The 16,379-nt window shown below is 40.2% G+C and overlaps 1 protein-coding gene across 1 annotated transcript in view; it reads right to left on the bottom strand.

Annotated features, from left to right (window-relative positions):
* Positions 1-8,294, bottom strand: part of pde4ba (phosphodiesterase 4B, cAMP-specific a) — a 160,729-nt gene extending 152,435 nt beyond the window's left edge. Inside the window, exons 1-2 of the mRNA XM_039600670.1 lie at positions 8,259-8,294; positions 4,297-4,535 (exon numbers count right to left, since the gene is read on the bottom strand). Of these exons, the coding sequence (XP_039456604.1) occupies positions 4,297-4,535; positions 8,259-8,279 (260 nt within the window). The 5' untranslated portion in view covers positions 8,280-8,294. The remainder of the gene's footprint in view (positions 1-4,296; positions 4,536-8,258) is intronic.
* Between the last annotated feature and the right edge of the window lie 8,085 nt (positions 8,295-16,379).

Below are 16,379 nucleotides of genomic sequence, written 5' to 3'. Positions count from 1 at the left end.
AGTCAGGATACAATATGTAATGAACACTAAACAGCTAATCCCCTTTCTTATGCTCAACTTCACATGTCACAACTCTGGCATCCATAAATTGCCCCCAGTCAAAGGAAGGAGAAATCATTAATAAGGTCAGGCTGCAAGCACAGGAGTCCCTCCCATCTGCTGATCAATCCTCATACTTAAAGGGTGAAGCCAGTCAGAAGGGCGTTAGCTTAAAGTAAGCGTGGCCTAAAGGGAGAGGAGCTGGCAGTGGATGAATATGAGGGGCTATATCAGACAAATGGGGATTATTTCGAGGTATAAATCATACAAAGCTCCTTTGCTAAAGTCCAAGAATGAAAATGAGGTGCAAATGAGCGTAATAGGCTCCCTTTAAGGTCTGATGCTGTGCACATATTCATGCATAAGACAGAAATATACTGTAGCTCCCATCTTTACAAGCAGAGGTTCTTATGCGCAGTTGCACAAACACACACACAATTTCAACAATCAATGCACGAGGCACTCGAAGCTTGGAAATAATTGTGTACATCAGCAGGAAAATAATTAAAATCCCAAAATAACTTCTTGCTCCCTCCTCCTCCTCCTCGTAATCACTGAGAAAGGCACTTAAATAAGTACGAGTGGAACGAGAGGGGATCAAGAGGAGGGATGGGACAAATTGTTGTTGACTTGGATTTAAAATTGCACTGCAGACAGATATACATAGAAACATGTAAACACATGCAATACACAGTCGCGCACACATTCACCAGCTCAAGGCTTCACAGGGGGAGAGAGTAATCAGACTTCAGGAAGGTTGTGCTGACCGCAACATTTAGGGAGCATAGCATAATGGCTTTTAGAAGAGAAGAGAGCCGGGAGGGAAGAGTACACGAGGGAAACACGTCGGCCTCTGCCACCAAGGTTACTGACAGCTGACACACGCCTCACCTGCTATAAAGCCTGTGGCTGCAAGAGTGGACTGTGCTGCCATCAGTAAAGTCACTGTCAACAGAAACAAAAATAAATGCAGTAAATATCTACAGTATGTTCAGAGCTGTCAAATTCAAAAGAAAAACAGCAACAAATGTCATATATGAACTCTCTGCTGGAGTCATTTATTACAATTGTTCCAAACGATACAACATCAGTTCACCTGGTGTTTCGATGAACATCAGATCACAAATGTCCAAACTGTGCCAACTGGGTTACAATCATTTAATCATTCAGTCCACCGAATATCTGCACTTACACTATGTTTGCTCTTTAATCTGTATGTGTGCATTCAGCTAGAATTAACACACTGCACTCTGCTGGTTACAAGAGAAGGTACAGCACTTTTAAACACACAGACATCCTAATCCACAAACAAGGATTTTGTATATCAGCATCCACATGCAGGGCTTTGTTTGATGTTTCAGAGAAAAGCAGCCTGGACTGTTGGTTTAATACACCGGTGTCGAACTCCAGTCCTGAAACTTTTCCATGTGTCCCTGATGCGACACACCTGAATAACATAACTAAGAAATTAGCAAGGCTCTGTAGAACTTGACTGCATGCTGACGTGGCAATTCAGCCATTTGATTCATGTTACAGCAGCTCATGAATGAATGAACTTTTTTTTTTTTTCAAAAACTTACATTTAAATGTACTTGAGTACAGTTAGGGGTTTGCCACCTCAGCATGCAGTCAATTCTTGCTAAAGACCAATTAACTTTATTCAGGTGTGTTGCAGCAGGGACACATTTAAAAGTTTCAGGACAGCGACCCTTGAGGACTGGAGTTCGACAGCCCTGGTTTAACAGCACAAACAATCTAAAATTGTTTGCCTTGGATACTCTCCTGATCATTTATATTGTCTACATTTTTTCAGCATTTAGCATATCAATAAAATTAGACTTGCAGAGTTCCCAACAGACAGTTTTAATAGCAGAAAGATTACTTCATTTGTATAATACAAATATTTAATTTTTCAACTGTTTACAGTACTGTGTGAAAGTCCCAAGCCACTCCTCCTTTGTGAAGGAGTCTGCACCGAACAGACCCATCTTAAAGTGTATTTTTAGGAATTACTGTCAGCTTGCCCCAAAATCAATGATCCCAAGCACAGTGCCAATGCAGTAAAAGTATTCCATAATAGGAAAACACATACGGGAACACTATCAGCCATGGATTGGCCTCACCAGAGCCCGAACCTTTTTATTTATATCTGTGTTTGCAGATTTTTTATAAACTGCTGCACTTACTGTATTCCCCACTTGTGTAGCAAAATTAAAAAAGACATGAGGCGTGGCTGAAACTTTTTATCTGTGTGTAAAACTGGAGAAAGTTACAATCTGTTGTTGTAAATAGGCACGTGTGCTCTCTGACAGAAACAAATCATTGTAGCCACATCGAGCCCTCCATCACCTACAACTGTGTCGACTCACTATGGAACAGGACACAAACACATACACTTAAATTCAGTGCCAATCGTTGCTAATTAGCATCCGCCTTTCAACATCCATTTATCTAAAGAGAAGTAAGCACTAGGCAACTCTTATTCAAGTGTGCCTTAACTGGATTTATCTCTCCTAACATCAAACTCACTGAGAGTACTCAAGTAAAGAGCCAGTAAGGGCTGATTGGCCAGATTAACAAAAGCGAATCTGAATTTAACACAACGGGCTTCCAACCAAGACCTGGCCACACGCCGTTTGTGTACGTGTCATCTGAAACTGCACATTGTGTCTCCTGCTGTGAACGAGTGCCCGGTGTGCACGAGGATGCACTTTCTCTGTGGGCCGAGTGCATAAATAATGTAAAGAGGCAGCGTCATCTTCATCAGCGTGAATGGGACATGAAAAATCACACACGGATGCAGAGAGGTTTCTGTACTCTCTACAGCTGAGGATTCATTTTGCTGATGCTTGTCTGCAAAGATTAGCTATTCAACCCACATTTATATAACACTTTAGCACAGCTTGACTAGCTTTTAAAATAAGTGTATTATAAAATATAAAATATGTCATTTACCTCAAACGTCAGTGCCATGCATATATGTATTATCAGCTCATTTTAATGAAAGGAACTGAATCATCAACTAAAAGGCAGATATGTATGTGGAGGTTACGCAGAAGTAATCCCAGAAGTAATCCCATTATGTACACAGAAGTACTGATTCCACACTGTAAAGCACATTTTTACCTGTAGGAGCAACTAAATGTAGCTTAAAGTGATGTTAAAGTACTAAATGCAAAACAACGTAACATTAAGTAACAACTTATTGTAATTACTTTGTATCAGACATAAATCCACCCATCTACCTATTTTCTTAACCACTTCTTTCATTCACAGTCACAGGGGGCTGGAGACTCAGCTCTCATTGGGTGAGAGGCGGCGTGCACCACGGACAGGTCACCAGTCTATCGCAGGGGACGCCCACAGAGAGACAAACAGCACTTTGTGCTCACACTCGCACCTGACTTACAACCATATTGCATGCATGACTGTAGCACTGTGGGAGGAATGCTGCAGTACCACACTGACAGAGCACGCAAACTCCAACAAAGAAGGTGGAGTCAAACCCAGAATTACATGATTAAGGACAGCACGAACCATCTGCTGCTCAATAATTGACATAATGAATGGAGCTGTTGATCATTTTCTCAATTTGACAAACTGTAAGCATGAACTATTGTGTTATCTGTGTTAAAGGAAACCAAACAGTTGTTGGATTTTAATATGTTAGAGTTTAGTTTTTATTATGGAACTGGATCATTGCCTTTCTGTGACACGAGCGACAAACCAAAGTCAGTGTTGAAGCATTAAAGACTCGTCTGGACTTCTTTGAGTTGCTTGAAGACGTTTCACCTCTCATCCGAGAAGCTTCTTCAGAACTGAAGCTTCTTCAGAACTGAAGAAGCTTCTCGGATGAGAGGTGAAACGTCTTCAAGCAACTCAAAGAAGTCCAGACGCTTTTCTTTGCAAACTCCTTTGACTACGATGACCTGGATGACTGAGAACCTTCACAGACATTAAAGACTCACTCACTGTGTAAATGTGGAGTTACGTGATTCTGTCACACTTATACCAATGTAACCTGAAGAGCAACAAGGTAACAAGAGCTCAATTTTTCATGCCAGATGCCCCAGAAACCAATCTTCCCTCTGACACCTGAAGAAACATGTTCATTGACCCTTCCCTAATGCACAAAACACACAAAGTCATAGCATATGTTGCAAGAGCTACTCCACTAACATATAAGACAAAATGTTCTCATAATATTCTTCCTGTGAGATTAACATTAACTGTACACCTTTTTTTCAGCCCACTCACCAGTCAGGATCCACCGGTGTGATGTCTATCCTGGGAGGAGCTCCAAACGGCAAGGATGTTGGCCTCGTCATGATCTCTCCGTCAGGCGTCCGCGACCTCTCCCCCTGACGCCACGACAACGGGGGTAGCTGCAGGTTGCCCGAGAAACGCCGTCGTCCTCGGCGTAGGTCGACTCCCAGAGTGCAGGAAGGGGAAGTGAAAGACTCACTGAGGCAGCAGTCCGGAGGCTCTTTGCTGTCCTGAGAAGAGAAAGAAAGAAAAACAATTAAAAATACAGATTTAAAAAATTAAAGCAAGATAAAACATTTTCTCTACTAAAAAGATAAACAGAACAAAAATAAATTAAACTTTATCACCACGCCACAAACCTGTTCTCACCAGTTCATCACGTTTGCCCACTAAGTGGCGCCATAGCCTTGTTTTTGACTAAAACACAAAGCTATTACCATACAATGGATAGGTGACCTGATACAGCGGCATTATAAAACATACAGAAGAAAATCCAGGTCTGCATTCTAAAAGTCCTTTTGGGTGTCTTTTAAAAAGAAATAATTATCACAAACAAAAAACTTTGACTGTTTAAAAAGAGTGACAAACATCTCAGTTTCCATATTTCTAAAACTCATGTACATTTAAAACAAGATCAACACAGCTGTTTATTCTGTGAACGATTCTGAATATTTACAGTTTCACTCATTCCTCCTCTGAAGCTTCAGCTCATCCACTTTATTTACTGACATAATTTGTCTTATTACTGTAGCGTATGCCGTCTGTAGTGAACTGATTGCACGGCATGTAAACCATGTTTATTTCTCAGCTGCAGAGCCTAATTTAACACGTAGCTCTGAAAGCCATGATAGAGCCTGACGAGTGTTAATGAGCAAAAGAGAGAGAAAAACTGAGCATGTGCGTAGATTTTCTAGCATGCACATCAACTATACAAACTCACAGGCTTCTTCATTAGGTACACTTGTTCAGCTGCTCGTTAACACAAATCTAATCAGCCAGTCACATGGCAGCAACTCAGTACATTCAGCTATGTAGATATGGTCGAGCTGCTCAAGTTCAAAGTGAGCATCAGAATAATAAGAAAGAGAACTTAAATGACTCTGAATGTAGCGAGGGTGTTGGTGTCAGAGGGGCTGACGTCGTTCATAAACTTGTGGTCTACCTGGATTTTTCCACACGATCATCTGTAGGATTTACAGGACGATTTGAAAAAAGAAAATACTCAGCGAGCGCCATCAGCTGATGACTGCTTCGAGCTAATTGGAAAGCAACAGCAGCTAAAATACCGACTTGTTACAACTAAGGTGTGCAGAAGAGCATCTCTGAATGCACAACATGTCGAACCTTGAAAGATACCAGAGCAGCAGAAGACCACACTGTTCAGGAAACTGAGGCCCAGGCTCACCTAAACGGAACAACGGAAGACCAGAAAAACATTTCCTGGTCTCTCAGTTCCTGCTGTGACTCTTTCATCATGGTGGGGTCAAAACACGAAACAAGGATCCATCCGATCTTGCATCAGCTGTTCAGGCTGTGATTCTGAAATACTATGTAGTCATCTTTAACTGCCTGCTACTCTTTTCCGTCTTTGTCGTCTCAACAGCTTATGTTTACACTTTTGATATCCTCTGACATATTTGTCAAATATCTCACACAGTTCTCAAGAAATTATTTTCAGTTTTTGCTAAGGACTAAAAACCAAAAACCTTTAGATTAGATAAATACTTCCTCTCCTTTTTCCTGAATGTTTTATTGTGTCTCCCACTCAGGTAGCTGAAGGTAGCAGCTAAAACACCTGTGACTAAAACGCCACCTAGCATCAACACATCATGTGGTAAGTCAGTAAGAAGCAGTAGCATGTATGGAAATCACCTGCACCTGAAACACATCATGCCACAGTGACGCTCAATTATCCCGTACCACAGCCAAATTATGGGCTGTCTTCATCTCTCTCGTGGCTCGGCTAATGTGAGACATTTTAAAAGGCAGAAATATAAAGTGTGACAAGTCAGCTTCTTATGCATTCATGTGACTATTTACTGACCTGATTACTTTGTAGGTATTTATAGATATTGTTTACTTACTTTGAAGCTTTTACTCCACCTGTAATAAAATTATAGTTCCCAAAAAATTCACTTGATGGTTTAATGTTTCAAGTAAAAAAAATCATAATTATCTCGTTGACTGTTTTTGTGATGTATGCTGCATTTCTTGCTGAAGTGATCAGAATTAATGGACTAAAGTAGTGTTTTATAATAAGATTATTGTTGCAGCCCTACAAAGACACCATAACTGCCATGTTAACAATAGGAGTTTATTTTACTCCCAGACCAGTGAAGTCTAGTCAGGGTTGCCAGTAGTACCGGGAAAAAATAAACTACAAAATCATTTTTTGCTGATACCTACTGGGTCTGCAGTAGTAACTCTGTCCAGTGAATACAGCCTCCCACCACCTCTCTTCTTGGCTAGCTGCCTCTCTCTGCCTACGTGTGGCTTCTATGCATTACCAAGCTAACAACACATCGCTAGAGATCGTGATAGCAGCGCTACAACCTCAATTCACTGCACATTTACTTTTAGCTGCGTGGGCAATGACTTGTTTTCCCCCTGTGGCTTCCAGGAGCCCAACAAATCCTGACTGTTCAATCAGTGCTAATGGCAAATAAGAATACTGAAAGCTTGATTTAGCTTGCATGTTTCTACATTGTGTAAAAATCATCTCTTTGTTTTGCTATTAGAACTTGTTCATTTTTCATTTGTGTCTGTAAACTTTACCCAGCTGGCTTCAGCTTGTTGTATTTAATTCTTATCCTGCTCTAAGAGCTGTGCACTAATTACTCCCCAATGGAGACTGGTCTTTATCTAAATCACAGTTAGAGACAAACACAACCCAAATAAGTTGAAAACACCCCCAAACAGTTTTACTCTGCAAGTCTTAATTGAACACACGGGGTGAGCTCTCACTGTGCAGGGTTGGAGAAGTGAGTGAACTCACAGAATCTGGCTTGTTATCACACCAGGAGAAGTCATTTGGGACAATTTCTCAATACAAAACTGATCTTCTTATTTCTGGTGTCTTCAATGAACATCCATCTTCACATCATGCCGCAGCAGTTCATTTGGTTTAAGGGCAGGACTGTCTGTAGGACACTGCCCCAGTTTCATGGTTTCCTTCATGTCCTCCATTGACACTATTGTTTTTATTCAAGATTTATTTTCCCTATAATCTATGCAGAAACACTTACATTAGCACGGATTTCATTGCTTGTGTTTTTTGTTAACCTGGGATTCTTTTCACTCTCTTTTTCACATCTTTACATTCTTCTATCAATAATGGTGTGTTCATTAAAATTTATTAGGTACACCTTACTAGCAACAGCTTAGACCTTTTTTCAGAACTGACTTACTGTACTTTTCGGACCATAAGGCGCATTAAGCAAAAACAAAACAGTCAGATAAGTCAAACCTTACTCAACTCATTCTTCTTACTTCCTCCACTTCCGTACCATTTATTCATTAATGTTGAATTCTCTTGCAGCTGCTCTATTCCCATGTTGTTGCAGTATATTAATGACTAACCTGGTATTGTGGATGGATTATCTCAGTTGTTCTCCTGACTGAAGTTTGGTCCGTTTACAGCATCCTGCCATGCGATTGCATTTGTCCCTAACCATCGGGAACCCTCACGTTAACTTTTATCCAGTGGAAAAAAGTTAGCGTTCATCCTCCAGCTTCACTGTGTTTATGCTATGCTAACATAGCTGTGTCGCTAGCGATCACGTAGCACATCATTATATAGCAGCTAGCCCAACTTCAGTAACCCTACAAACGTCACTGCTGTTTAGTTTTCTGTCTTCATTTATGTTGGAAGTGATAGCAGAGCTGTACGTTTGAATGTTTCAGAAATCTCTCAGTCAGAACATGCTATATCATGTTTAGGTAGGGTGACCAACCGTCCTCTTTTCCCCGGACATGTCCTCTTTTCACGTTCCGTCCGGGGCGTCCGGGGGGATTTTCGGGATGGATAAAAATGTCCGGTTTTCCTATATTCTGACAGAGGACCCATGTGTGTGACGTCATCCCCAAACTGCTGCTTTGTGAGCGCTTGTTCTGCACTCAAAGACGGGACAGACAGCGCGCAGCAATGCGCCTAATGATGTTTAAAAGATCCCAAAGCGCAAGTGCATCTTTCAGACGAACTGCAAAAGAAATTTCCCTCCTACCGACCATAGGTGGACATGGCCATTGGGCATACCGGCCATTTGCCCGTTGGGCCGATAGTGATTTGTCGTTTTTACGGGCCGATGGTTTTGTTGTTGTTGTTGTTTTTGTTTTGTAACGGTATAAACGATGAAAGGTGGTGGATTGGCCAGATGCTGGCCGATGTGTAAAAATAACTCAGTTGTTTGGTAGTGCTCCTTCAATCATGAAACTGATAAATGATCAGCTGATCGGCTTTTCGCTCTTGTTTGTTTATCGCCCAGTTTGCGGATATCGCACTAAACAACAGAAGCACGTTTAAAGTTGATCAGCTGTTGTCAGAATTTATTTAATATTAATTTCTAGTATCAGCTGATGTTTGCTGGAGCCACAGCTGTAAAGCTGCTGGTCATGATATCGCTTTGGATATGTGGTGAGAGGGAAACATGAAGATGAAACCAGGAGATGTCCTTACTGAATCATCAGAGCTGAACAGGTGATGGAGAAACAGGTTTACCTTTTAGGTGACATGGATGAGTTGAAGGGAAGTTATGGACTGTTTCTGAGAGACAAATAACACCAGGATCCTTTTCTAAGTAGCTGACAGCTGGTAACTGTGCAGGGGTGTGTCTAGCAAAGTTTTGCCAGGGGGCCAGGTAGGGCATTAACAGGGAGGGGGGGCACAAAGAAATACTTTTCTTTCTTATTCTCATATAAAATATTTAGCTTTTATTAAATAGTTATCTGAATCTTACAACCAGTTTTTATCTGATGTAAAATGTATAGAAATCATACATATACCAACAAGACAGTTTATATCACTGTCACAACTGCGTTTGTTTTCATTCAAAGGCTTTATGGTTTTTCCTATAATACCTGGTGGGCTGGTCTCTAGTCAAAATGCCCAGGCCGATTTTATGTTTCTTTAATCAAGTTCTTCATGACTGAGCCAAGTGTCCGCTTTTTTGGAAATCAAAATATGGTCACCCTAGTTTAGGTGGAAGCTAGCGAGCTAACTTCCTGCTAACTTCTAACTCCGTTAAATTTAATAAATTCTGCTTTCATGGATGCCTGGATTTTAAACTTAATTGTTACACCTGGTAAAGCAGCAACGCTGATCATTTTATTAAAGATGAAACAATTTAACTTTCAGTGATGCTGCAGTGTTCGTTTGACTTTGGGACCTGAAGCAGACGGAGTTTAGGACCCAGATTACTCTGCGACGCTCCTGACTACGGTAGCCGTAATGTTCCAACAATCCATCAAGCGGTGCGGCTTCGTAGCTTACCAAAGTCGTACTAAAACATTTTTGACAGATTTTTGAGCGCCGTGTAGCACATAACATCTGTTCGAGGTCAGTGAGCACAACCAGAATTCATACATAAGGCGCACTGTCGATTTTTGAGAAAATTAAAGGATTTTAAGTGCGCCTTATAGTGCGGACAATACGGTAAATGTCTTGATGCATGCTCAATCATCCAGTAAAGGAAACCCCAGAAAATGGTTTCTGTTCATCTAGACGTAGTGTTTTCAGTGAGAGAAACGTTTCATCACTTGGGGAAACCTGCAGTCAGCTGAGACCAAGGAGGCCATTTACATGAAAAGGGAAAGACCATCTCTGTATTGAGGAGATGGTCTTGTCGTCATTTTGTGCTAACGAGCAGTCAATACTAGGGCTGGGTATCGTCACTGATTTCTATAATCGATTCGATTCAGATTCACAAGGTCCCGATTCCAAATCGAATCGGGGAAATTTTGCCTCAGACAGTCAGAAATATAATAATTTTAATCATTTATCACTACTGACACTTGTGAGACTTCATCAGAGGTGTAAGCATCATGCCTTTGTGTTAAAGTAACTGAGGATAAAGCACAGAAAAACATGAAGATTTTCCTGGCCTGACTTTTTATAGCAGATAACTTTAAAAAATTCTGCAGTAGATCAAAAACTGAAGTCAGCATCTGAACATTACCTGATGCTGCTGAAGTGAAGCAGAGCAAAGTTACAGAAGTTTGATTAGAGACACAGTTAAACATTTTGCAATTTGGTTTAATTTTAAAAAGTTTAAATTTCTTCTGTGTTAAACAACAGAAATGAGGCTTTCTTGTCAGAGGTAATTTTTAAAAAAGGCGTTTCTGGCAAAATACATTTATATTTAAAAATCGATTCAGGATTTAATGAATTGATATCAAGCTAAAATCAATTGTAATCAGAAAATCAATAACTGAAACCCAGCCCTAGTCAATATTCATGGTACACCTAACAAAGGGGCCGGTGAGTATAGATATGAAAAATACCCAAGTTTGTATTTTAGTGGTTTCGTTGGATTATACTCGTCTGTAATCGTGACTTTATGAAGATCTGGTTGCATAAATTCAGTTTCACTAACCTTTTCTGTACAGCCATGCTGCTCACCACTGTATATATTAAAACTGGTGTCACACATATGTGGATTGTGCCTCTGAAACCAATTTTCCTCTGTGTAATAATTTCCCACAATTATTTAATTTAAAAAATAGCAGGCTGCAGGTATTTTGGCTTTGCTTTGTATAGTTATGCGATTATTATTTCCATATATTTCTTATGTCACTACACAAAATATGCAAGAACAATGCTGTTCATTTTTTCTCTAAAAAAATAAATAATTGCTTCATAAACTTTTTGAAATGGTCCATCATCTAAACTGGCACCAACATTAGCACTAATTGCCTCAGAACATAAATGGGTTTTCTGATGATTTATTTCTTCTTCAGCATTTTTTAAAATCATTTAATGTTCAGTCAAATAATGAATTCTGACCCTTTCTCTTGAAGATAAAGGGAAACCATGCTTTTAGAAAATACAGCTGAAAGACTAATGAGCATGGCAACTGCTCTTAGGCAAATTATAAATTGACAGCAAACATTAAAAAGTAGAGGCACTATGTAATGAAATACAAAGCACGAAAAATTGATTTATGACCTGACTCTGGTGCTCTGCCATATGTAAATATGTTTTAAACAAATAAAGTACTGCTTTACAGGGATGTGGGAAGAGCTCCAGAGGAGTCAGCAAGGAGGAACAGAAAATGCTTTTCTTTGACAGCTCCTAGAATAAATGGTGGTGGCGAATGGCAGATACACAGGGGTAATGTGAAGCATAATAGTGATAAGAACTGCACTGAAAACCAAATAAGATAAAGACGGGAAAGAGGAAGGGCAGTGATGTAAGATGCATAAAGGATACAGAGGAAAAAAAACACATGTAACTCAAAACAATTACCAGAGCAAAGTAAAGGACACCGTATGGACCAGAATAGGCAGTAATCTGATCCCAGGTCCGATAACGTCTTTAACAGTAATACTGGACTTGCTTCCTGCTGAAACTCTGTGTAAACTTTGCAACATTTCTGAACTGATAACAGTTTCTATGCACTTTTATCGAATGTTACATTACGGTGACTTTATGTGTTGCTCAGGACATAAAAACAATGTTTCTATGCGGTTCATCTGTGGCCATTGTAGAAGGCACCTTTACATGATTTCTAACAGGAAGAGCGTGTTAGTCATGATTGTAATAACACAGTGACTCATTTCCCCTTATTTTATAGAAAGTTTTCTTTTTCTTTCTTCTCACACAGTTACAAGGTAAAAGGATATTTTATCGAGCAAGAGAAGAGAGTGACGGAGCTACGTGCGAAATGAAAGTCTGAACCAATTCAACTGGTCTGATGAGTCATCAGACTCAAAGCTCTAGGTCTAGGTTTTTCCATCACTTAATACATTCAACATAGAAAGTTCTTCAGTGTTATGGATACAGCCATTTGATTCATTTGCCTCTAAAACGAAATGTGTTCTTTCGCACACCAAAATGTGGTAAATCGGGTAAATCCATTAAATTAAAGTGGTCAGAAGACCTCCCCAAGCTTTTAGTACTTTTAAAATTTTACAAAAATGGACAGATGGAATATTTCACAAAATACACCAAGACCTGGTTTCCGATGTTCCATTTAGCTCCTCCTGTGTAATTCCTCTCCCATCACACTGCTTTTCTGCTTTCCAGCTCCCCTCGGTTACTGATATTTCAGATTTCATCTGTAAGTCAAAACCTTCTACTTGTCAGCTAGACCCCATTCCTACAGTTTTGGTTAAGGCATGTCTACCTTCTTTGCTTCCCCTCATATCTGCTATCATCTGCTCTTCACTTACCACTGGAACTGTTCCTGCTTCCCTCAAAATTGCCGCCATCACTCCAATATTAAAAAAAACTGGTCTAGATCCCAATAATTTTGAGAATTTTCGGCCTATTTCCAATCTACCATTCCTTTCAAAAATTCTTGAGAAAATAGTTGCCACACAACTCCACTCACATTTAACTAATAATAATCTGTATGAACAGTTCCAGTCTGGTTTTCGCCCCTCCCATAGCACTGAAACAGCACTTAGAAAAATAACCAATGATCTTCTTATGGCAGCCGACTCCGGTTTACTTTCCATTCTTATCCTCCTCGATCTGAGCGCTGCCTTCGACACTATTTCTCACTCCATTCTTCCCAGTAGGCTAGCATCCATCGGTCTCTCCCATACTCCACTAGCCTGGTTTAAATCATGCCTGTCTGATCGCACTCAGTTCATTCAACTCAAATCCTTTACTTCTCAGCCCTTTCCTCTGACCACTGGCGTGCCCCAGGGATCTGTCCTGGGGCCCCTTCTTTTCATTATCTACCTTCTACCGCTTGGACATATTTTCCGTAAATACAATATCCATTTCCACTGTTATGCCGATGAAAACCAGCTTTATCTGTCCACTAAACCTGATTCTGCTCTTCCCCCATCCTCCCTCACCCTCTGCTTAGCTGAACTAAATTCATGGTTCTCTTCTAATTTTCTTAAACTCAATAGTAATAAATCCGAGCTCCTCTTAGTAGGCACTAAATCAACATTATCCAGAACCAACAGTTTCTCTATTACTATCAATAACTTGCCGGTCTCCGTTTCTTCCTCTGTGAAAAGTTTGGGTGTCATCCTCGACAGTACTCTATCTTTCAATCCACACATTAATAATGTCACTCGGTCTGCATATTTTCAATTGCGCAACATTAATCGTCTCCGTCCTTTTCTCACCCCACATGCCACTGCCATTCTTGTCCATAGCCTTGTTACTTCCCGGATTGATTATTGTAATTCACTTCTTTTTGGTCTTACTCAAAAATCCATCCATAAGCTTCAACGCATCCAGAATTCTGCTGCCCGTATCATCACCAGGACCCCTTCTATCCACCACATCACTCCTGTTCTGCAGCAGCTTCATTGACTCCCGGTCAAATATCGTATCAATTTCAAAATACTCTTGTACGCATTTAAAGCTATTCATCATCTCTCTCCTCCATATGTCTCTGATCTGGTTAACATCACCGCCCCATCTCGTTGTCTCAGATCTTCTTCTTCCCTTTCACTCTCCGTCCCCTCCCCCCGTCTTGTCACCATGGGGAGCAGGGCTTTCAGCTGCTCTGCTCCTCGACTCTGGAATTCCCTACCTCCTGATTTAAGAAATCTCTCTACCTTCTCTCTCTTTAAGTCCCAACTCAAAACCCACTTGTTCAAAATAGCTTATCCCACATAACCTCTCCATTCGGCTATTTTAAATTTGTTTATGTTTTATGATTGTGTAAACTCTTTGCTTTTATGTTGCTTTTTACTCTACTGTGTACAGTGACCTTGAGTGTTTTGAAAGGCGCTTTCTAATAAAATGTATTATTATTTCCCACCACTGATAATTGGGAAATATCTTGGTTGAGCATGGTCTGGCGATGTTAGCCGTCTGGACACGGCTGTAATTTCTTCAAACAGCGGTGTGAGCAGCTACCAGATGCCAAGGACTTAAGTCTATCAAACAGTAGCTGCTTGGTTTACCAAATGTAGATCTATTAATGTGGTATTTTTCAGGCTCACATTGTCTATACATGTAAAAACTCCTAAACAATGGCAATCAAGTCAAACTAGTGTCTTTTCAAACAACTGGGCGCTCATCAACCAGGCGGTATGTGTAAACAATCGCCAGTTGACTCATATGGTTGATGAGTGCCTGACTGTCGAAAGAAGATTTTATTGATTGAGACATCTCACCATTATTAAAAATAAAGAAAGAAAATTGTGGGAGTACAGCAGAGTGAGGACTGAGATGCTCAGACTTCCAAAAGGCTTTACAAAGCAATACAAATGTAGATAAGATAACCTTTATTAGTCCCACACGTGGGAAATTTGTTGTAGCATCATCACCTCCATAAAAAAAACAACAGCTGAAGAAGCTTCTCGGATGAGAGGTGAAACATCTTCACGAAACTCAAAGAAGTCCAGTCGCTTTCTTTCCAAGCTCCTTCGAACGACAACAACAATTACACCCATTTTGCCATGAGTCTGGTGACCCAGTGTTTGTGTCTTTGGTTTAAGTTATATTCTTCCCTCCTATATACATGTTTCCTCTTTGCCACAGTCGGTCATGTTTCCACGTCTCAGTGTCTAGTCTGCATCTTAATGAATGTTTTCATGTTTCCTGTTTTATTTTGATAGTTTGTCGTCCTGTGTGCAGTGTATCTAATTTTGCTTCCTTGTTAGGTCTGATTGACTAATTATAGGCCAATATCAAATTTGTGTGTTTTATCCAAAATCATGGAATCTCTAGTTTGTGACCAGTTGAAAGAGTTTTTGTACTCTAATGATATTGTTTCCAAATTTCAGTCAGGCTTCAGGAAAAAACACAGTACTAACACTGCCACTATGAAAGTGATAAATGATATTATTATGGCACTTGATAAGAAATTGTACTGTGCGTCACTCTTTATTGACCTCTCAAAAGCTTTTGACACTGTTGATCATGCTGTCCTAAAAAACAGGCTGCTCAGCCTTGGATTGTCAGAACATGCAATAGCGTGGTTCTCAAATTATCTGAATAATAGAACCCAGTGCATTAAACTTGAAGGTCTTTGTTCTAAATTTGTTGCTGTCCACAAGGGGGTGCCACAGGGCTCAGTTTTGGGTCCCCTTCGGTTTCTTTTATATATCAATGACTTGGGTCAAAATGTCTCAGACACAAATTTGCATTTTTATGCTGACGATACAGTTATTTACTGTTATGGATCATCTCTTGCTCAGGCCATTGAAACCTTACAGAAAGCCTTTGTTGCTTTCCAGCATTCACTTATCCAGCTAAAATTAATTCTCAATGCTGACAAGACTACGCTAATGTTGTTTTCTAAGTCAAAGAAGGTCCCGGAGCCTATTCCAGTGGTGTCCACCCTTGAAGGAAATGTCATAGAGATAGTTCATGAATATAAATACCTTGGTGTCTGGATAGATGACTCCTTTACCTTTAAACCACATATAGAGAGACTTGTAAAGAAACTGAGGCTGAAACTTCGTTTTTTTCCCCCGTAATAAACAGTGCTTTTCTTTTGCAGTAAAAAAAACGTCTTGTCACTGCAACCTTTTTATCTGTGTTAGATTATGGTGACATTCTGTATATGAACGCTTCTTCTTCATGTCTTCTAATGTTGGACATGATGTATCATGCTTCCTTGAGGTTTATCACCAATTGTAGATATCTGACCCATCATTGTGACTTGTACTTAAGAGTAAAATGGCCTTCTTTGGCCATTAGAAGACAGAGGCATTGGTACACTTTTATTTACAAAGCTATGCTTGGATTGCTGCCTCCTTATATTTGTACTTTGGTCACAAGGACAAATAGTGGTTCTTACTCCTTGCGTTCAAATGATCAGCTGCTGCTGTCTGTTCCCCTTGTCCGCACAGAGTTGGGTAAGAAAGCCTTTGTCCACTCTGCGCCTTTTTCGTGGAACCTGTTACAGAAAGACTGGAAACTGACTGAACTGTTGTCT

Source organism: Oreochromis aureus, linkage group 17 (assembly GCF_013358895.1).
Source record: "Oreochromis aureus strain Israel breed Guangdong linkage group 17, ZZ_aureus, whole genome shotgun sequence".
Taxonomy (NCBI): domain Eukaryota; kingdom Metazoa; phylum Chordata; class Actinopteri; order Cichliformes; family Cichlidae; genus Oreochromis; species Oreochromis aureus.
Note: the sequence above shows the minus strand (reverse complement) of the source record. Positions and strands in the feature narration are given on the sequence as shown.